The following is a 23,809-nucleotide window of genomic DNA, read 5'->3' on the forward strand; positions in this document are numbered from 1 at the left end:
AGGAGTAAAGCGTCGAGCACATCCATAGACAAAATCAGGTTCTATGGCCGCCATGGGAAATGTAGAAACCAAATGGATGTTGCTTCTTTTAATACGTTTCATCTCATGGTAGCTGGAGCTTCAATCATTTGTAAACAATCGGCTACATTTACGTGACCAATCTTGGTGTCTAGTATGTTATCCAGAACAAATGTAACTGAAGAAGGAACTGCATGAGCCAATTTTTTGTCATATTGGTATTTCATCTTGCCCTTGGATTTGGAAGGCGAGGACATTTCTTGTGCTCATAATGATGAATATGTGCCAAAAATGAAGGAAAAGATGCTCTTTGTTTGAATTTTTCTTCAAAAAATGATGAGAACTTTTCAAATCTCCAAAATCCGAATGATGAAGGGCAGCAAACAAGGAGATTATTTAGCAAAATGCCAAAACGTGCCCTAGATTAGCTCCTCCTTGCAACGTTTTAAAGATTGCATGTTCTTGAGCCGTTTTTTCCAAAACAAGCAAAAAAAGTGATCTTCAAAGTAAAACATTTTGATGATTTAACACCAAAATAATGATCCTCAACCAATGTAATCACCTAATGAGGTAAAAACGACTTGATCTCATGCAAAAACGTGATCAAACTTGGCAAATTTATGGAGTTTTATGCAAAAAACGTGCCATAGATTAAGAGTTTCAAACACGTTTTTGAGTGCAATAACTTGATTTTTGATGAGGGCAAAATGATCACCTCTCCAAAACATGATGAATGCAACTGATTTCATTCAAATCCATGGAAAAAATCAAAAGTTATGATCAAAATAGGAAGTTTTTGGAGCAAGAACATGTTTTCTTCACATAATAGGACATTTTTATGTTCATTACATATTTTAAAACATGTAAGAAGGCAAAATAGGACCTTTTTGAGTCCAATGCATGTTTTAAACTATGTCTTGAGATATAATCTCACTTTTTGAAGCGCATTACATATTTTAAAATGTGCAAATCTCCAAAATCTCACTTTTTGAAGTCACTTACATATTTTATAAAAATATCTCACATTTTTCATGCACAAGCATGAAAACTCAACTTTTCATGTCATTGCATCAAAAAGGTCCACTTTTACAAGCTTTTGATGTAATTACTTGAAAAAGGTCCTCAAAATGAGTTTTCATATGCATTAGCATGAAAAGTTTCCACTTTTCATAGTTTTTTACATGCATATGCACATAAAATGTCCACTTTTAGGCTTTTAAGTTATGCATTTCACTTATTTTTATAAAAATGTCAACAATATGGATCAAAAATAACATTTATGCATTATATTAATCAATATAAGTCATAAACATTAAGTTAAAGTGACATTTATATAAGTATTTGATTTAAAAATCAAAAATTTAAAAAATAACTATATAGTTCTATAGTCACTTTAAGTGAAAAATTAAAAAGTAACTCAACTTAAAATTATAACATAAAGTGCACTATAGTCACTTTAAGTTATAAATTTAAATGAAAAGTAACTTTAAAACATAACAAAAAGTGAATAAAATGTTATATTTTCAAAAAGTGAATGTCAAAATGAAAATATAACATCATTTTTTTAATTCATGTTGTTGCACCTAAAATGTTCACTTTTGAGGCACTAAAATGACCATATCTCTTGACTGACAACTCCGATTGACCTCTAGGTTAGACCGAATCGAAGAGAAGATCGAAAGGCATAACATGAGCAAATTCAAAGGACCAAAAACAAGCAAACACAAACTCAAAAGAAAAGAACGGACTGTGAAGGCTTCAAAGATCAAGCAAAGGCTTTGATAGAAAGCAAAACGAAAACGACTTGACGAAGGCCTTCAGTAAAACAACTTGATATTCGAATTGAAATGGATAAATCGGTCAACATTAAGCAATTGAATATCAAATTCAAATTTAGAGAAACACGAAACTAGCTTGAAAAAGTTTCGTGCTGTTACCAATATTTTGTGGTGACAAAATGCAGGACAACAAGAACATTGACTATTATTCCCCCCATAATGTAAAATTTTCACTTATTCTTATATTGTTGAACAATTTTGCATCAAATATGACAACTCCTTTCTAAGTTCCAGCTTGCTATTTTTGTCCATTGAAGGCCCAAACTTTCATTTAGCTTAACAATAGAAGCAAACATTGCCCTTCCATTTTCTCAAACTTGTCCACAATATGCCAATATCTTGATTGAGTATGATTGTGCCACATAAATGAATCTACAACTCATACATCGAGTTTCATTCATCAAAGAGAGACTCGTAGATGGTTCAAATGAATTCTTAAAAGCTTCATTAACATCTCACAACAACTCAAATTTCTTTTGTTCATGCAAAGGTATTTGTTTGATCTTTTGATTAAACCTCTATTACGCACATCTTGCAATCTGTTTATTCCAAATTTATATCGTTAGTGAATCTATCACAACGTAGTTTACTCCCTCTAAAGTAATATGATCAAGACCACCCAAGGTTGACTAAATCATATCCTCTATATGCTCCCTCTCTTTTAAAGTTGCCTCTAATAAAATGTCAAGCTCCCTCTTCATCTCGATCTCCCTCTTCTTGCAATAACATTCTCAGAGGAAAAGATCAAGGCACATAGCTCTTATCATACATAATGAATTAGACTAACATAATACTCAAGGATAATTTTGCAACACGATATAAGATCATTCCAATGTAATATAGAGAAATATCTAATATATACTTTGAACATATATGTATATATTCCATCTTTTATATGTATTTTAATCTTATATTTTCAATAATAGAAGTAAGATAACATAATACTCAATCTTACCTTTTATACTCCCATAGTAAATCTCTTTATATTTAACAAATATTATATCAAATCATTATATGTCATTTCAAATGCAATTATATATAATTCATTATATATTTTCAATTATAATATTTCATATAATATTTATCAAACAAAAAAGAATATAAATGGACATTACCTATAAGGCATACCTTATTACTTGAGATATTTGGGTTATGCCCAAACGCCGCCACCCTTTTATATTGCACACTCCTTTTTTTTTAATTAACATAAGGCCACGCGACCAATATACAACTCTCAACACTAGAATTTTCACCAACTGGTCATCTTCTCAACCAACACTACCACACAAGCCAGTAATGCCACATCTACGTTTATTGGAGGTCACTAGTTATGTGAGCAACACCGTGATTGTCGCTAAGGTTCTGTGAATTTCATTGGAGCCATTGAATGCCTTATGCCAATCCTTCGTAGACTATGTTCTAAAGGCACTTACTTTCTTAGGGTCCGGGTCCGATTACCCTTATTCCAAGTCATGCCTCATTCCACATTCAAGGGATATTCATTTCATTTAACAAACCTTTTATTCATGGGCTCAGTGCTTGATGTTGCATCACCCTAGGCACCTTATATCTGCCAACGTGTCAGGTTTGATTCCACCATTCCATTTTTTGGGGGATTCCTCTTTTACTCGCGTGGCATGTGATCAAGCAGACATCTCTTGTTTAAGATAAATATGCTTGAGTCAGATTAAAACTGATTGAGGGGTCAATTGCCATCTATGCCACTTTAAGGAAGTAAAGTGATGAGTCTTCGGTAAAATATCATTTGTCCACAACATTAAAGGGACAAAGGTACCACCCATTTTTGAATAATAATTCTACCACTTTGTTGACCACTTAAAATTACCTCATATTTTAGTCACCTTTGTGCCTTGTGTTACATCTTTTGATCACATTGATTGAGGGGATGTTGACTTTCACTATTGTTGTTTTTCACATCGTTGTAATATGCTTTTGTCTAATTTGGGAGTTGCACATGACAATAAACTTTGATGAAAGCACCACTATCTTTTCCCTAATTTATTCTCTAATTATTGTAATCTTCTTTTGTTGACTTATATGAGAGTAATGAATAAATGTCCTATAGATGGAATGTATCATTGGCACTTGCATATTCTATTCGATATGAGGTTCCATGATTTTGTACCTAACTTGGAGTAAACTATAGCGAGATCTCAAGAATCCATCATATTGAAAATATCACCTATTCATTAAACTCTCCCCTAACTCTAGAGGTAACTTCCTCGTCCAATCTCCTGTTCGAAATCCTTTCCAATTTGTCTATACTGTACTTGAATCAGCAAGGGAGGGCCACTGAGCTGTTATGATCTTGGAATCTCCACGTCACTGGTTAGGAGTTTGTTTGTTGTTGTCTTTGTTGTTTTCAATCAGAAGATGACCATCTGCTCAAGCGTACATCCTCCACGTCAATTATGTTCCACATATTGTATGGTCCTTTCTACCACTTCCTTGTGTAGTTCACCAATGTTTATTTCCCTCGATTTTCTTTCACATGTATATCTATCATGGCATTTGTGTGTGAATTAACACCCCCTGGAAACACTGCAACATATTTTGCCGACCTTGTTCATGGTGCACGTTTCTTTTAGTGAGACATTGAATACACTCAATGACAAAAAAAAATGAATCTGTCTAAGACATTTTGACGAGCAGTTCACATACTTTCTCTGATCTCCGATACACCCTATACACTATGTTCATGCTTTCACATCTCAGTATCTGCCAGTCACATTGCCGAGAGGCTTATAAAGACTTTTCAACAAATGTATTTGTGCATAAACCATGATAAAACTTGTTCAAGATCTGCAATTCATTTGGTATTTTCTACCATTGTGTTCTGTAGGATGCAAAAGAACATATGAGTGGATGTTGAATGAATGCATTTTCTGTATATAGCTGTAAGCCTAATGGAATCAATATCTTCAACTATACTTTGTGACAGGCAAGTCAAATGTATGCAAAAGCTTTGTGTTTCATCTTCTTTTCTACATTTACAAACTGCCTCTGATACCATGTTGAGTAACATGGATCTTTTCTGCAAATGTAATAATATGGCCATTGTAATTGATATTTTCCAAATGCAAATTTGGATCTCATATAAATATGAGAGGAGGAGACATGTCTCATCCTATGAGAGGAGGAGACATGTCTCCAAGGTTTAATCATCATTTAATTGATATATATATTTCATAATATATCATCTGTATAATATTGTTGCCCAAGTTTCAATTCATATCTTTTTGCTTTAGGGCTTTGCATCAAGTGCCAATGTCTTAAGTTTGAGTCTAGATTGCCCATAGGATGGTCTTTCTTCTCATCACTCCTTTGAGCTAACCTAATGCGGAGAATTATATGAGCAATGCATCAGTCCAAAGCTAGGTGATTAGGGTTTGGGAGGTTTTTATGTATCATCTCGATAAGAAGAAGGTTTGGATCTTCTTTTGATATGTTACTAACCGTAATAAAGACAAAGATTCAATGTTAAGTTATGGTTTCCATGAAAGACATTGTGGATGAGCAATATCAATGAGCAAAAGAAGCAGTTCATACAGAAGAAAACATTCAAAACCCTCCTAGAGTCAAAATATGAAGATGAGCAAATATGCGTTGTCGATTCAGTACATGAATAGTTCAGATGCAATCATAATAAGCTACGTGGTGGAGAAAATTCAAATAAATGAAAGAATGCACACCATTGGCCAATTGACAAGTCAAATAGTTTAGAAGACCAAATCCAGATTGTCGATAAAGACCAGATCAACGGATGATGTTTTAATGATGGAAATATAAGCATTCGATGATGCATCTCGTTGACTGTCAGATCGAAAATAGATCTACGCTTGTCACTACGTTGTTATAAACAGTTGCACGAAGAATAACTCAAGCGACGTAACGACGATGTGACACGTATAATAGATGGACCCTCAATGCAAAACAAAAAGGATAGTTAAGGAATTTCTGAATCTTAACTGTCTGATCCTCAAAATCTATGGTTATTGCATGGTTGCTGATGATTAACGCAAACCCTAGGTTAAGGTCGCGACTGAGCGAAAGGAAACCATCACACTATTGCGATCAAGTTAAGGTAACTCATGGTCAAAGTTGCGATAGAGTGAAAACACGAAAATCGCATCGCAGGTTAAGAAAAGGCAGTTAAGTTTAACGTCGCAAAATCGTGATCATGGTTAATGAACAATTGTCACCGAGTCGCCGCGGTTAATGAAATAAAGGCATGCTAAGTTACGACCTACCGAAAAGGTTAACGTCAAGTTCTCCAAGCAATGGAATGGGGCCACCTATCTACCACGACATGCATAGTTGGAAAGTGGACCCGCATTGCAAAATAAAAGGGTTAACATCGTATTATTGCCACTGTTAGTTCGTAAAAAGATCTACATTCATCGCTATCTCGCTATGTAAAGTTGCTTGACTGTTATTCATAGCGACCTAATGATAATTCAACACGTGTACACGGAGGGACCCACAAAGGAAGTTATAAAGGAAGGGTTACAATGTTTTAATCGCGACCATTGGTTTAAGATCGATGGTCAAATTCAAAACTGCAGTGACCGTTGGAATATGAATAATACAGACTTGGCATGAAACAACTAAATATGAAGAAAATAACGATTTTCTACAAGATTCCTGAGATTGCATGAAGCTAGACAGTCATTGGGTGTTTTCAAAAGTACTATGGATCCATAAGCATCGGTGGAAAAGAGGCCACATGTTCATAATTTCATATTTTATTCTCTTTTCTATTTTGTGATTGTTGCTATGCTAAACTGAAGGGTAACAGCAAACTATAAATGTAATTTCATTTGACAATACAAAGGTCGGCAAACTTGATGGTGAATTGCTCTGTAATTCCATTTACCCTATTTGTTTGTCATGTTTTGTTGCCTATGCATAGATTAGTTCTACATTAAGAGTTGAAAGACAATCATATGTGATTTTGTGATAATCATATGGATTCCATTTCATTTTGGTAATTACAGTGAAGGTGATTCCATTTACTTTCTTCATATATGGTTTTGTTTCTTCTCTTGTTAATTTCATATCATGTTAGATAGTTTCATTCGGAAATGAAAGATAAATGTGTATGAATCTATTAGTTATTGGTTGGATTCTATTTCATTCACGGTTGATAGTGAAAGCAATTCCATTTTCCCTCATGTGCATATCTCTTCATTTCTCTTCTGCATTTAGATGATTAATCTGCATTTAGAATATAAGTAAGGGTTAGAAATCTCAAGATAATCTACTGCAGTCATTCCATTGGGTGTGATGGGTTATTCAAATCCATCTTGCTTGAATTGTTTGTGCCTACAAACAATTTGGCTATCCTTTACTACTCTAAGGTTAAGAGCTTTCTACTGAAGCTAAGGTGAAGGTCAAGGTCAAGATAATCTATTGCAGTCATTCCATTGGGTGTGATGGGTTATTCAAATCCATCTTGCTTGAATTGTTTGTGCCTACAAACAATTTGGCTATCCTTTACTACTCTAAGGTTAAGAGCTTATAATGTCAAAACTTCTGATCTCATAAAAACATATTCATTGCATATCATTGCAAATCATAGGGAGCTGTACCTAGCAAATCATAGTGAGTTGTACCTAACAATTCAAAGGGCAGTGATAGAATAAATACACTAACCCATTTGTTGGTAAACATCCTTTTGTCTCTCCAAAACATTGGGAATCAAAGAGTCAGGTTATAAAATCAAATAGGAGGACAAACTGTTAACCAACAACAAATATATATCTATATATATTAATATGCATATATATATATATATATATATATATATATATATATATATATATATATATATATATATATATATATATATATGTATTATATATAATATAATATATGTGTATTATATATAACATAATATATATATATATATATTATATAATAATATATATTATTATTACATGAATACGTATATATAGAAAATGATGATTTACCAATTACAACAATGTATCTCAGATCAAATTTATCTGACTGAAGCTACAACTTTAACACAAGGTCAACTTATATTGCTATGAAAAATATTTCGCTATGTTTTTAGAACTGCCCTCTCAGTGATGTATTCTAAAGGGAGCAATAAGAAATATAAATAAAGGTTTATAAGTGTAAAGAAGGATCTATTTTCCTTATTAGTTTGAATTCTATTTATTTTAAATTGTATTTTTATGGCTTTCTTTTAATCAATTTCAGTAAATATTTTTCAGATTTGAAATTTGGCTTTCTAAGTTTTTTTTCTTTAAAGTTGCATGATATGCAATAGATTAGACTGCATGCAGTCTTTCATTTTATTTTTATTATATGTTTTCCAGTTTTTCTTTCTAGTTAAAAGTTAACAAAATACCATTAAATTGGCAACTGGCCTTAAATTTATTCATATTTAACTGATTACAGCCCAAGGTAAAATGCCAACAATCAATCTCGCAGCCACATATCCTAAGAAATTTCATGCCATGAGCTAGAAAGAAATTTTTTATTATAAATCAAAAATTAATTGAACCACAAGCCCAGAATTCCAGGACAAGATCAACTAACAATACTGCAAACCACAGTTTACAAGATAGATTGGTCTAAAACGACTAGCAGTGCACCTACTACGAGGACACTAATTATAGAACATTTTTACAGATTAAAATGTAAATCCTTATGGTAGAGACTGCTGATAACTGTTGGAGTAAAACTCCATTGCCAAAATCACAACCTGCAAAATTACCTTCACTGAGAGAAATATTCCACCACAAAGATGAAAAATGTATTGAGATGCTGAAATAATGTAATCTGCCTTGCTCATAAAAGCAAGAACTGAGAGCCAGTATATAACCAACAATCAACTGACTAAAAACTAATGAAAAACCAATAAATATGCCCAAGTAAAATATAGCATGAGTAAATGGAAATTCCTTTACTCCAACACGCCCCCTTTAGTGCAGATTAGGAAGAAGATTATTGTGCAAAATGAGCAAAGACACAAAATTAGTTCTAGCTGCTCAACCATTTTAGGTACCCATGTACAATGTGATTGAACTGAACTCTTTCACAAGTGGAGAAAAGAGAAAACCATAAGAGAGAAAAACTCCCCTCCAAAAGAGAGAAGAAACAAACAAGATGATGCATGCAAGACTCAATCATAGGCCCCAAGGAGTACATCCATCACGCATGCAATCAAGTATGCCCCCATAGAAAGGAATGAGAGAGAGAGAGAGAGAGAGAGAGAGAGAGAGAGAGGATGCCCCCAACTCCCCCCTAATGAAGAAGCTCCAATGTCAATGAAGGATGTCTGCATTACTGCTTAGTTTCAGATAGCAATGGAATGTATACATATGCCACACTAAAATTGTATCTAGAAAAGATCTTAGAGGAAATATAGTTCTCTGACCTAAATTGCTAACTTCACATAAGAGTGGGATCATACAAATGTGAGAGGTCAAACTGAGGTAATTTTTTAGGTTACTACAAAGAAAAACATTAATCTGGTGTATAAGACCCTCCTTTAGAACCAATAAGAGGAATCTTTTCCCATTCACTTTTATGCAGTGCTTATAATGGGTGTGTATGGCCTAACCCCATGGCATTATGGATCCTAGATCGAATACACAAGACTTTGCCATTTATCAAGCTATAGAGCTCTAGGTTCAATAAACAATCCAGAGAATGATTGAATATAAAATTTAGGTTTTAGTTTGGTCCAGAAATCTCAAAATGGCATTAGTATCAAAAGAAGCTTACAGAATCATTCCAACAGTAATGCAGACACAGGCCTATTCTTATCAGCTATCACAATCCTCGTTGCAAATTTATGGCATAACAACCTAAATACTTTTGCAATACTTACAAATTTTTCATCAATTCAATTGTTTCTATTATATGAGAATTTAGGTACATTTCCGAATTAAAGCAATGTACCTATCAGCTGCACATCAAATGGTCGAAGGCCCAACACTCTTTTAGAAGCTTCCCGAACAACTGCAAATGCTTCCTGTTACCAAAGTATCCGAATTGACACTTAAGCAAAATTTGAGAGCAGACTAGATTTTATGTTTAGTAGAATCAAAGAACATGCAATAACACATTGTGTAGACATTTAATATACCAATTGAACAAATGTTGCAGACTCCTAGTTATGCAATATAGATGGATTTACTATTCAGTAACAGCATAAGATTATCCATTTATAGAGAATCTCGGAGCTATCAATTGTGGACATTTAAAAAATAGGACCTTAAAGAAAAATTAAACATGGCTTCCTGAAGTCAGTTCCTCAAAGGACCAAGAAACAAGACCACATAAACATCTTAATCAATAGAATGGCACAATCCATTGCCTGGATATATTTGATACAAGCCTTGGAAATGATAACTAGGGCAGAAAAGAATGAATTTATTATCATTTAAAAGACTATCAAACTGAGTCAGATCATTCAAATTTAGGCATCTTTCCTATGGACGTCTTCCCAGCTATAATGGAGATGGCTGATAGATAAGTTTGACAATGATGTTCTTGCTATGTTCAAGATCTATTTTTGTAGGGAAAAGAGGAAGTTGTTGACAAGAGCTTAGCACCGGGTTCTTCCATTCCAAATCAGAATTCCATATATTAGAAGCTTTATTAATCAAGCGCATCAAAATTATATAGGAATATTCTATTTGATAGAACTCAATAGTTGTGAACTTGAATTCAAACCAAAAGAACAAACTGAGGCCTTTGATAAGGAACTCCTTTTTAAGGACTTTGTACTGTACCAGCAGGAGTAAGGCAAATAAGGTGCATATTATTATTTGAACTCAAAACCACATACTTGTGAACTTGAGTCCACACTAAAAGACGACACTTGAACCTTCCAAAAGGATATTGTTAGCAGTTTAAGTTGTTTGTTTCCAGAGAATGCGAAATGGAACTGCACATAGAATTAAACTGTTTCAAATTGTAATCTAAGTAAACTTCAAACCAATGGAATTCACATGTATGCACACTATATAATATTTCATGATCAAATGTAAATTACTAAATATGTTTTTACCCTAGATGCAAGCACTAGACTCTTAATAGAAAAAACCCATAGTGAGATTTTCCAATTTAATAGGGGTAAACTTTTTGAGCACGAAAGATGAACTCAACTTCCTATTCACTAAAGCTGAAACCAGTGTATGAATTCAATAGAAAAACACTAACAAACTATTGGCTAAATCAAATATCGATATCCTCCAGATGAGATTAAATGGACGGACATCAAATGATTCCAAAAACGAAATTGCTGTAGAAATACCAAACCTAATAATTTAATGAACAATTACTTAATTTAATTTTCAAAATCACTTACACAAGATCAATGACCTCAACACAAGCTTTTGCATCCTAGGCTTCACATCAGCTTAGATACATTCATTCACTAAACAAAAAACAAAGGCCTGACCTTGCTATGCCCTTAATCCTAGAGTATACATATGGTAATGTGTAATCAGCTCGTGGTTACCTTAACCTCTAATTGAGTCATATTATCATAATTACATTGTTATTTAGTTAGTTAGGTCAGCCATAGGCCAATATAATTATATATAGGTTGGCTTTGGTTATATAGTACGCATAAAGAGGGTATATATAGGAGGTAGTGAGTCCTATTTTATCATACTAAGTATAGAGTTTTTATTAAAGATTATTGGAAGCATCCCCATCAAAGTGGATTAGAAGGTGGCCCCATCGAACTGACATATTATGATCAAGAATTTGCAGCATATTTCATATTGTCTTCTATTTTGCAATTTAATTCATGAGAAGTGGTATCAAAGCTTGATCTTGGCACTGTGAAGGCAAGGCTTTTTCATCAATTTGGAGGTCATTTTGGAAATCGCATATCTTTCAAATTTGAGTGGTTTTTTTCCTAATTTTTAAAGGGTTTTCTGAGGCCATTTTGAGTCATCTTCAGTCCAGTTTTTAATGCGATTAGAGCATAATTAAGTGAGTTATTGCAGAGTTAGGGTTTCTGTCCAAAAATCTTCTAAACTGCACATCTTTTTATATCTTCGTGAATTTCTTCCTAGTTCTAAAGAGTTTTTGAAAAGATTATTGAAGTGTCTACCATACAAGTTTCAGGTCATTTCTATCTCGTTTGTGTGATTTATTGCAAAATTATTACGCTCTATCATGACAAGGCCTGCTACAAGTGGCAAAAAGAATTTTGCCATACTACGAAAACTCAAGAAAACTCCTAATAAGGATGAGGGAACAATTGAGAATATGATTCCTGATGATGAAATAAGCAAGGTTAAGGAAGAAATATTATTGGTTAAGGGGGATATATACTAATTACAAGAAGACATGCAAAACGTGGCCATCGATTTAGCTGACATAATGAGCATGTTAACTTCTTATGTGAATGGATCAAGAAAGGATGTCTAAAGCAAAGAAGGTGAATCATCAAGGTCAGAAAATATCGATTTTAGTTCTAATATTCATTTGAGATCCAATAACTGGATACTAAAAGTGAATTATGTGCAAGTTCGATGGCAACAATCTGCTAACATGGATAAATCAAATGGAGAAATTTTTCAATATGCGTCAAATACCAACTGGACAAGAGGTGACTATGTCATCCTTATATCTAGATAAGGAGCAATTCATTTAGAATCAATGACTCTGTACCCAAGGACAGAAGAAAAGCCTCACAATCTTATGGTCAGTTTTTACTGAGGAGCTACAATCACAATATAGCAATAGTATGACCAACAACTTCTTCAGACAACTAGCTTAACTTCAACAAATGGGATCTATAAAGGATTATCAAAATTTTCAAAATCTATACAACCGTGATCTGTAAAGGATTACATTCAAAAATTTCAAAATCTATCTATGAAAGTGGATACAGTTACAAAGAACTTGAATGACTTATTTTTGGGAGGTCTCAAAGACCACATTCAACATGAAGTACACATGTTTAATCTACAAATCAGTCTTTTGTACCATATTCAACATGAAGTACACATGTTAAATCTACAAATCAGTCTTCTGTCTTAGCACACAAAGTAGAGGAGAAATATTTAAGTTCTAGAAAGCAAGGGGTAAGCGAGATAAGGAAGAAAGGGTTCTCAACAGCTTCTCATCCTCAACCCAATAAATTAATACCACAATAAATTGAGGAGAGAAAAAGGTTTATGTTTTAATTGTGATAGTAAATACAGTAGAGGACATGGATGCAATGAAAAGAAGTTGTTCTATATTGAAGGATTGAGTGACGAAAAAGAGGAAGAAATTAGAACGTGATAAGGAATTCGACGATTCTCAATCAATCATTTATTGTCATGCACTTGCTGGTTTTACCACCCCACAAACACTCAAACTAGTTTAGTTCTTTAAGATGTGAGTAACAGTTTTGATAAACTCAAGTAGTAGTCATAATAAAAAGTTGGTGACACATCTGAATTGTCTTGTTTCCCAAGTTATCCATGCGAGACTATTATCTCGATTTCCCAATGTATGCTATCTCCATGGGTAAAGCAAATATTGGTTTTGCAGTACAATAGCTTAATACCATGGGAACACTTGAGATGAACTCTAAAGAACTATTCATGAGATTTAAATTGGAAGCCAAGACTATGGAAGGAACAAGGTTACATGCAGAATCCCCACAAATGGGAAGCTATCATCAAATGCAAAAGTTTCTTAAAAAAGGAGTTGATGGATTTGTGGCCCACTTATGTTCATTGGAAGCCTATCAATCAAATGCCCCTATGACTACAAATCTACAAGAAATTATTGATCATCATTCAGTGGTTTTTGGAGAGATGCCTAAACAACTCCCCCCCTCCCCACCAGGAGGGATTATGATCATGCCATACAAATAGTGATAGGAAGCCACCCACCCAACACTAGGGCTTACATGTACCAGTTGGCCATTTTCGCCCCCCATTCAGCCCATCATTGATAACTGATCTGAGAAATCTTCAATGGGTCGATTTCTTTGATGTGGGTTAACACGCTTTTTGGTTGGGTTAACATCTTGTGTTAACACAGTCTCTTCATGAGCCGAGTTGGCTCGATTCCTTCATTGGCCAAGCTAGTTCAATTTGTTCATTGACCGAGTTGGTTTATTTTCCTTCATGTGCCGAGTTGCGGGTTAACACGCGTTTTCTGCCGAGGTTAACATTTTACGTTAACCATTTTCGCTATTTTGGGGAGTGACTTTTCTTGCTTCCGCAAAATCGCGAAATTGTTGTTGCCTCTTCAATCGTACATTCAAGAAATGTGTCGTGCAACAGATTCATGCCACGTGGCGGATCCTTATTGTGTTGGGCTGCTTTCAATCAAACGGTGGTCGTATTTTTGCATCATTGCTTGGGTCTCTTTCGAAGATACGATGGCCGTTAGATTTTGGAGCATCCTTGGATATTTATGAGTACATCTCAACCGTCTGTGTGGTTAGGTGGAGATCTTGGATCTACGGTTGGGTTTTAATCACTTGTTGAGGAGATTTTTGCAGCATCTGAGCCGTTCATTCCAAAATGAAGATCTACATCAATAGTTCACACCTTTTCTGGTCAAATCAGATTTATTCCACACAAGTCAACTCTGTAATTTTCACAGCGGGTTAACATTGCGTGTTATCCCATCCCACAATTTTTTAACAACGGTGCGAATTTATTTGTTGTGGCCATGACACGTTACAAGGACTGTTCTTTAATGCTAACCAACATTTTGGGTCTTGTTCCACGATGTTAATGCATCCCCATGCCTCATTAATGATTGTAATGATCAAATCTCATGGGATTTGATTTCTTACAGTTGGGTGCATTTGTTTTGACTTGCCTATCACTTCATTACAGAAAGTTGATTTCAAGATCAGATTTAGTTCTAATATTTATTTATTTCTGCTCTCTACAGCTGGACTCCACCTTGGGTTGGGGTTCGAACTTCAAGTTAGATTTGAGTTATGCCTGAACTCTCTAAAAGGCAGTTGTAAATACTTTTTCTAGGTTCTTCTGTGTCTATATTTTAGCAGCAGCATTATGCTATGTAATTCCTTGCCTTCCATTAATGACATAGTTTTCCTTCTTTACCTCTTCTTGTCATTCATCCATCGTGCATGTATCTTTCCTTTTGGTGGGTGTTTCTTTCTAGTTTTTCAAGGTTTGTATGTTGTGTCCAAACTGTTGATGGTTGTTAAATCTATGAAGATGTCTTTCCTTTTAGCACTTGATCAGTTCCAAACCTGCATGTGAGTTTCTTGAAAATGGAATAGAGTTAAGATTTTTGTATCTGGACTTTTCATCGATGTGTTGTGCATACATGGACAGAGTCATAACCATATTTCTATCTTGGTGCATTTCGCATTTTAATTTCAGTCTCCTTCTCCCTTTTCCTTCAAAGCAGTAGTTTAGGTGCACCCTAATAGTAAGGAAGCCAGCCTTCTCTGGAGATTCAACCTCAAAGCGCAAGTCCCACACTTGGAGGTCATTTTCATGTTACACAAAGTCGCTTGAGGGTCATACCTCAAGCAAGGGTGTATCAGATTTATTCCACATAGGTCAACTCTATTATTTTTGCGGTCGGTTAACATTGTGTGTTATCCCATCCCACGTTTTTTGACAGTGGCGCGAATTTATTTGCTGTGGCCATGGCACGTTACAAGAATTGTTCTTTAATACTAACCGACATTTTGGGCCTTGTTCCATGGCATTAATGCATCTCTATGCCTCTTTATTACATGCAATGATCAGATCGTTTGGAATTGATCTCTTATGGCTAGATGCGTTGATTTTGGTTTCTTTCTGTCACTTCTACAGCAAATTGTATTTTATGATCAGATTTAGTTCTAATATTCATTTATTGCTACTCTCTGCAACTTGACTCCACTTTGGTTGGGGTTTGAACTCCATAGTTTAGATTTGAGTTATGCTTGATCTGTAAAGATAAGTTGTAAATATGTTTTTGCTGGTTTTGGTTTTTAGCAGATTGGGGAACTCGTGATTATTTTTGAATCCTTCTCCTCATTCTTGCCTATTTGCTTGTAACCCATTTTTTGGTGTTCTTTGTTCTAATAATGTCTACTTGCAGTAGCCTTGTAATATGTGATTGTATTTCTTGCCTTCAATTAATGAGATAGCTGGTTCTTACCCTCTCTTGTCATTCATTAGTACATGCAAGTATCTTGCCTCCATTTGAATGTTTCTTTTCTACTTCCTTAGAATTATATGTTGAGTTTGGATTTGTTGATGGTTGTTGTATTGTAAAAGGTATCTCCCTTCAACATTCGATCAATCCCGAACCCTCATCTGGTTTCTTAGAAGGCAAAATAGAGTCAAGAGTTGAGTATTTGGCTTTTCATCAATGTGTTGAGCATATAGGGGCAGAGTCGTAACCGTTTCCATTAGGTGCATCACCCCTTTCCCTTTCAGCAATTTACTTTTCTACATCTCCTCCCTTTTCCTTCAAATCAGTAGTTAGGTGCATCCTGATTGTAAGGAAGTCGGCCTTCTCCGGAGACTCAATCTCACAGTTCAAGTCCCACAGCTTGGAGATTGTTTCCATGTTACACAAAGTTGCCTTTAGGTTAAACTTCAGATGAGGCTGCAAACTTTGGTGATAACAGTACCTATATATACAAAAAAAGTAAAATTAAAAAAGATTGTTCAAGGGACATTAGGAACAGTAAGTTCTTATTCCTCCAAAATTGTAATGGCACATAAAAAGGATGATGCATGGCACATGTGACCAGACTAAAGAGTGTTCAACATGTACACAATCAAAGATAAGTTTTCTAGTCCAATCATTGATGACTAGCTAGATACATTAAATGGAGTCATGTTTTTTACAAAGTTAGATCTTAGATTAGGTTCTCACGAAATTAAGATTGAAGAAGAAGATATTCCCAAGACAGCATTTAGGACTCCTGAGGGTCATTATGTGTTTTTGTGATGCCTTTTGGTCTTACCAATCCACCATCTACATTCCAAAGTTTGATGAAGTTAGTGTTAGTTTCCTTGAATGATATATTCATTTATGGTAAGACATAGGAGGAATATCTATAGCATGTTGATATAGTATTTTAAGCTCTTAAGGATAACCAGCTATATGCTAAGCCCTCCAAGTGCACTTTTGGTCTCAAGAAGGAAGAGTACTTGTGACACATAGTAGTTTCACATGATGTAGCAAAGGCGGATACTAACAAAATTAGTGTTTACCGCATGGGTAAATAGATTAATGTACACAGACAGTGAACAAGAACAAAACTCCTTTTATTATTCGCATATGCCAAGAGATTACATAATGCTTCCCATGATGATTACAATGATTTCCCACGGTGTACGTATACTATTCCGAAGAACCTTCCCGAAGGGGTCCGTTGGCTATGATAAATAATTACCATCTGTCGGCTACACAATATCTATCAATGACATCAACCTATCGGCTACACAATATTTACTGAAGACATCATCCCCCCAAAAGAAAAAGTCATCTCCGGACGACAATTACAAAATATCCGAGACGAATAAACAAAATACATTAACTGAGTAACTACACCAAGATAGATCTGTTTCTGTCACATCACTTTCACATTTGTCCTGTGCCTACACCTAACTGGTCTCCAACCCACGTTGCATCTGTAGCCTCTACTAACACAATACTGTCTCCTTAATCAAGCTAACCTTGATAGCCACCCGTGTTGCTTTCTCTGCTTCCGGCAGCGGCGCCAAATGTTTACCGCATGGGTAAATAGATTAACACACATAGACAATGAACAAGAACAGCAGAACTCCTTTTATTATTCACATATGCCAAGAGATTACATAATGTTTCCCATGATGATTACAATGATTTCCCACGGTGTACATATACTATTCCGAAGAACCTTCCCGAAGGGGTCCGTCGGCTATAATAAATAATTACCATCTGTCGGCTACACAATATCTACCGACAACATCAACCTGTCGGCTACACAATATTTATCGACGACAATTAGGGCTGTTAAGGATTGACTTGTTCCTATAACCATTAAGAAATTAAGGGGTTTCTTTGGTTGGGTGTCATAGGAGATTTGTCAAGAACTATTGTCGTATAGATCTACCACTCAAACCTCGAAGGATTTGTTTCAATGACATGAATTAGCTAATGCAGCATTTGAAAGGTTGAAGGAGGTTATATCCACTACTCTAATTCTTGCTACTTTTGACTTAACCAAGAATTCTACTGTTGATTGTTTTGCTTTAGGCAATGGTATTGGAGTAGTTCTATTTAGGAGGGTCAACCCATTGCCTTTGTCGATTACCAATTGAAGGGTTAGAATCAACTCAAGTTTATCTATGAGGAGATTGTAGATAGAGATGTTAGATATTTTTCATGTAGTCAAAAAATGGATACCATATCTAATGGGAAGACACTTCAAAGTTAAGACAGACCGTGATGGTCTAAGATACTTTTTGGAAAAGAGATTATCTTCTAGGCAACAAATATGGGTCATAAAAATGTTGGGCTATGACTTTGGGATCATATACCATAAAGGCAAGGAAAATATTGAGGTGTATGGATTATCCAAGAATGATGAAAAAGATAAAGCTCTATTGTGCCATTTCAATATTACAAGCAAATTGGGTAAAGGAAGCTAAAGATGAGTGGAAAAGTCATGTTGCTACAAGGGGTCTCATTCAACAATTACAGAGTGATCCAAGTTGTTTAGATAAGTTTTGTTGGAAGGGAGATGCTTTCTGGTACAAAGAACAATCGTGCTTAATGTGAGAATTCCACTTTCAAACCCAAGATGGTGCTCGATATGAAACTCAACTTTGTAATTTAGTGGTCTATTGAAGTTGTATGTCTATGAATAGACTCAAGACATCATTTTTCAATCTAATAACATAACAATGCATTTCATAAACCCAAAGGAAGAACCAATCATTTTTTAAAACCTTGTTTGTTTTCAAAGCTACCCTATATACTTCATTATCCATAATATGAACTTGATGGTACTTAGATTTGAAATCCAATTTTGGAAAATATGTGGTATTTTGAAGTTGGTAAACCGAGTAGTCATTCTATGGGAAAAGACAGTTGTTATAATCTAATCATGTTGAAGACTCTATAATATGTGTGCATTTTCAAGAAATATTATTTTTTGTCCCAGGCTAATTCATGTCCCATGAAGTATGTATTAGGTGTAAGACCACTTTTTATACTAAATCTTTTAATTTATTTCTTTGCCTCATTACCGTCCAAAAGTGATTGTTTGTACAAGCCAATATTTTGCAAAGAAGATTAGGTCAACAAATGAACCAAGTACTTTCTTTCATTTTAGGTGAAAAAGCTTTGACATCTTGAAGAACTTCTTGAAAGATCAAGGTAGCTGATCCAGTTCTTCCAGCCCCTTGTTAGAAAAGTCATTATGTAAAGGTTCTGGTCCATCATCTTGTTTATCCTTCAAATATAGTAAACAAAATTCCTCTTTCGCGCTTAAGATGACAAATGAAACCTTGATTTGATGTGCCTTAATGATATAGCTAACCCCATCCATGATTCTTGATCCATTTGAATTTTTTTTCTTTCCCATGAAGACAAAAAATTTCATAATCAAGTAAGGACTTCCCAACACAATATTAAATGAATCTAGTGAGATGACATTTGCTTCCATTTTATCAACATAATGGATATTGATGCCAAGTTTTACTCTTCAGATTATGATTTTCATTTCTACATCCTTCTTCATCCAACCTAACAGAATTGACCTTGATGATCATAAGTTTTGAAATAATGTTTCTTCACAACTTGACTGAATTCAAATTAGATTGTACGCTAGTATGAACACGTGCATTTAAATTTGTCTTTTTGGAAAAGCTTGCTCACTTCTTCCCTTTACAGCTCTGTGCAAACCATATTATGAATTAATCCAAAAGGCCCTCTATGTCTAGAATTCCCTTTAGGAATGACAAGGACTTCTCAACATTTCCCTTGATACCCTTTGAACATCCAACATCTTGCATAACTCTCTCTATAATTAAAACAATAACTGCAATGATCGTTTGGATCCTTTCCAACATGGACAGCAGTGGCATTTTTCTTACTTTACACTTACCATAATTGTAGATTTTTGATGGGTTATTTCGATCTTTCTTGGGCTGATTTTATGACTGATTGTGATGGAGGATTCATTCTCACATTTCTTCTTCTCTTCGTCAATGTGGAATGCCTGCACACATATCTCATCAAGGTCTTTTGATTTCATTAGAGAAACATGTCTCCTTATGAATGAATGAACTGCACATATATTTGGTCAACTTATTTTCATATTCCAAGCCCAAGCCTGTTTGCACAGCTTTTCTGCAAAACTTTGTCATAGAATACTACACACTTTGACCATAACAGTGTCTAAAATACTGCCACTTAGCCTTTTTGGCAGTTTATGCACAATATGGTAAAGGTTCTTCCTTAACAAGCTAATGAATTCATCTCAACTCAAACTAAACTTTTTGTCTAATTTGAAGAAACTACATAGATTTCAGATAAGATTGAACATGATCCCCCATTTTGTGATGTTCAAAGAGATTTTCTGTGCCTCGTTAATTTCCTATAAATTAAGTGAACCACTATTTGTCTCACCATTCATCCTCAGCATCTCCTTGCCTTTTAAAAGTCTTAATTTCAAATTTGGAGGGAGCTTAACAAATGATTTTACTTTAGCTTTGCCTATGTCCTTATGCAGCCTCTCTTCATCCAGGAACTTCCATTGTCTTTCTCATCCTCACAGGGCTGTTCTTGCTCTACTCCAAGCCTCTTGTGAAGAGAACAAATAGCTATGTCCATAAATGCTTGGTTCTATTCATGAGCTATTGTTACTTGGTAATACCACCTTGAGATTTCACCTTTTTTTTTCATTTTCTATGGGCGCCCTCCTCACTCCTTAATTCCACCTTTAAAACAACCATGGAAACTACAAAATATGGTAACCAGAACAAATATGATACAAATATTTTACTTGGAGACTTCAGCCCAGACAAACCTAACTAGAAGACACAAGCACTCAATTTCCTATTCTTTTGGTAAAAATAGTTACAAGCTACTCTTACAGCAAGCAACATATTACTATGCTCATTCAAACTACTCTTTATATTCCAATCTTAACCTGACAACCAACTAGCTCCCCAATTCTTCCTCTCGCGGTGCCTTCCACTCATGTCTTACAGGTGCACTTATCACTTATAGCAATGTTAGATGTGTTCTTTTGTGCAAAAAAAGACTCAGCTGCCACGAAATGTGAACGGGCATTATCCTCTACCATTACTGTGTCTCTTTTTCTTAATCGGCAACACTATCATACTATTTCACAGCTTCCAAGATTGACTCGCCCATAGAATAGTAACGGGTGGTTAGATGAGCTGGATAGAATCCCCATCTCTGAATTTGATTATAGCCAAAACTATAATTGGGAGATTAAGTACTCAAAAATTCATTCAAAAACTGGGTGTTGACTCAGAAGATGTTTACCGACCTGAGCAACTACAACTATGTCCTCCTGCCATAGAACAATAGGGGCCACCTATAACTCCCACCCAACCCAGCAATAGATAAGAACCCTCTGAACCAGCCCTAACCTTTATTATTTACTGCCCTTAAAATAATACGACAAGATTCAACCACAAGGTTTCAAAATCACTAAACAATGAATGGCAACTCTAGGAAAACATCAAAGAACAACTCCACCATAGAGAAGTGAAGGACGGATGAAGAAAATCAATACTGAAGACAAAGAAAGTATTGGCATGTCCACTTAAGAGACCCAAGCACATCTGCAGAAGCTCTTGTTGAAACAATTTGATGTGAAATTAACTTAAAAAGGAAAGTTGAAATTGCATGAAAACAAGATCTAAACATGCAAATAAAGTATGCACACACTAAGAAATGCAATAGTTTAAAAGGTTGCACCAAATGCTTGAATTAATCTCCAAAAAAGAATTACAATTGTACAAATCACTTATCTTGCACATGATAAAATTAATCTTCACAACTCTGAAAAATGAGGATTGTAAGTAAGAGTTTGCTAATGATAGATGACATCCCCCGATTCGAGAGCAAGACCCTCAATATTTTTTATATTAAAAAATGAAGTGCAAGTGCACTGGTAAGATGGGTCTATAAATAAAAGACTTTCTAAGTTAAGCTTGCACTTCAACATTAGGGACAAGAAAAAATTATGACTTCTAATCTTATATGCGAGCACAATTAATATTGTCAGCATATAGTTAAAAATATAGACTAACGGCCCTGCTGACACTAAACCCTTCCATCCACTACTTCTACCCAGATATACTCATAAAGTTTCAACGTTTACCAAATTTGCACATTAATACTTGTAACTTATACAAGAATACATTTTAGGCTTTTATTATGCACTAGGATAGTCTTGAGCATAGACAAAAGAAGAACAACTCTGTTTGGCCTGGACAACAGGTATATTCATTATGGAAAAATCAAATCACTTAGAACTTATTTACTAGCCAAACACAAAATGAAAATGGTGCCAAAATTAGATATTTATGTCAACCCTTGGTATGAATATGAGTTTGTATAGACTTGTTAACATCAAAGCTTCTGTTTTAACATTGTCATGAAAAAAGCCGAGGCAAAAAATTATTCAACGTGTGCATACCGGTAGAAGCGAGTCCAATGATTCTCCCTCAGTTATTCGTTGCTTGAACTCTACAGTTTTGCCCCTCAATTCATCATCAGATAATATTGACATTTTTTCTTCTAAAGCATTCACAGTAGCCACAGCCCCAGCATACTGCTGTCTGGTTGTCTCCGCCATGTCATTTCCTTTAAACAATCCACCAAGCAGACCTCCTAAAGACGTAACGGCAGTTGCTCTAACATGTCTGTAGCCCCTGGAAGGAGCAGTTCCACCCTCCCAACTCGATATCCTCCCCTTTCTGTTTGAAAAAGAGCAGCACAATTCTCCTGGTGAATGTGAATGGGAACAGAGGCCATGGTAATGGACTGCTGGAGGAGATGAACCAAATGGGGATGGAAGCGCAGAAGTTGAGCAAGGCCCAACTGAAGAACTTTGGATGTGAATTTGATGTGAAGCACAAGGTGCTGCTCCATGCTCCCCTCTCAAGAAGGCTCCTGATACCGTTTGAGCTGCCATCCTTGCACTATGAACAAAAAGTATATATTCAGAATTCACAGTCCCAAAGAAAAATATATATGAATCTACTCATGAAAACCAGGGCTGATTGATTTCATGAAACATTAAACTGTCCAACAACGTAATTTGAATTTCACATTTACAAATAGCAGTGAAGAGTAACTTGAGGATAAATTCTTGAATATGCAAAACTGTAATCTTCTAATTTTATAGACTGAGACAACATGAAATACATTGCTCAAGCAAACACATGATGATAGCTACAGACTATTTGAACAGGAAACCTATGAGTGCATCAAAATGATATAAAATTAAGGGGGAGAAGCTTAGGAATATCCAGTAACCTGGTGCATGGATCTTATAAAATATTAAAAATGAGATGAATTACATCGAATACCATATATATGCAATATCCTAAAAAACAATTATTATAGGAGAGGAATTTTATCTACAAGAACTCAATCAGAATTTCATACATAGAACTAAAAAACAATTATTATAGGAGAGGAATTTTATCTACAAGAACTCAATCAGAATTTCATACATAGAACTAATGCTCAAAATTGTTTGAAGATGTAGATTAGGAAACCTAAGCATCAGCGTATGCTTTGTAGACAAAACAATCGAAGTTGTTACCGTTGTCCTACGAACCTATGGAGCACGGCAACAAAAATGTGTGGATGCCCAGTTTTACTATGTACTGAAAAAAAAAAAATTAAAATATGCATCAAATGGAATAATAATGATAAAATATCACGTTATAATTTAATAAGTGTCA

At 35.0% G+C, this 23,809-nt stretch overlaps 1 protein-coding gene across 1 annotated transcript in view; it reads right to left on the bottom strand.

Annotated features, from left to right (window-relative positions):
• The window catches only part of AGY1 (Albino or Glassy Yellow 1), a 263,590-nt gene that overhangs the window by 238,905 nt on the left and 876 nt on the right, over positions 1-23,809 (bottom strand). The window contains exons 2-3 of the mRNA XM_089791085.1: positions 22,534-23,038; positions 9,813-9,885 (exon numbers count right to left, since the gene is read on the bottom strand). Coding sequence (XP_089647211.1) covers positions 9,813-9,885; positions 22,534-23,031 — 571 coding nt within the window. The 5' untranslated portion in view covers positions 23,032-23,038. The remainder of the gene's footprint in view (positions 1-9,812; positions 9,886-22,533; positions 23,039-23,809) is intronic.

The sequence above is a fragment of the Cupressus sempervirens genome, chromosome 1 (genome assembly GCF_028749045.1).
Source record: "Cupressus sempervirens isolate cs-2001-9-10 chromosome 1, ASM2874904v1, whole genome shotgun sequence".
In the NCBI taxonomy this organism is placed as follows: Eukaryota; Viridiplantae; Streptophyta; class Pinopsida; order Cupressales; family Cupressaceae; genus Cupressus; species Cupressus sempervirens.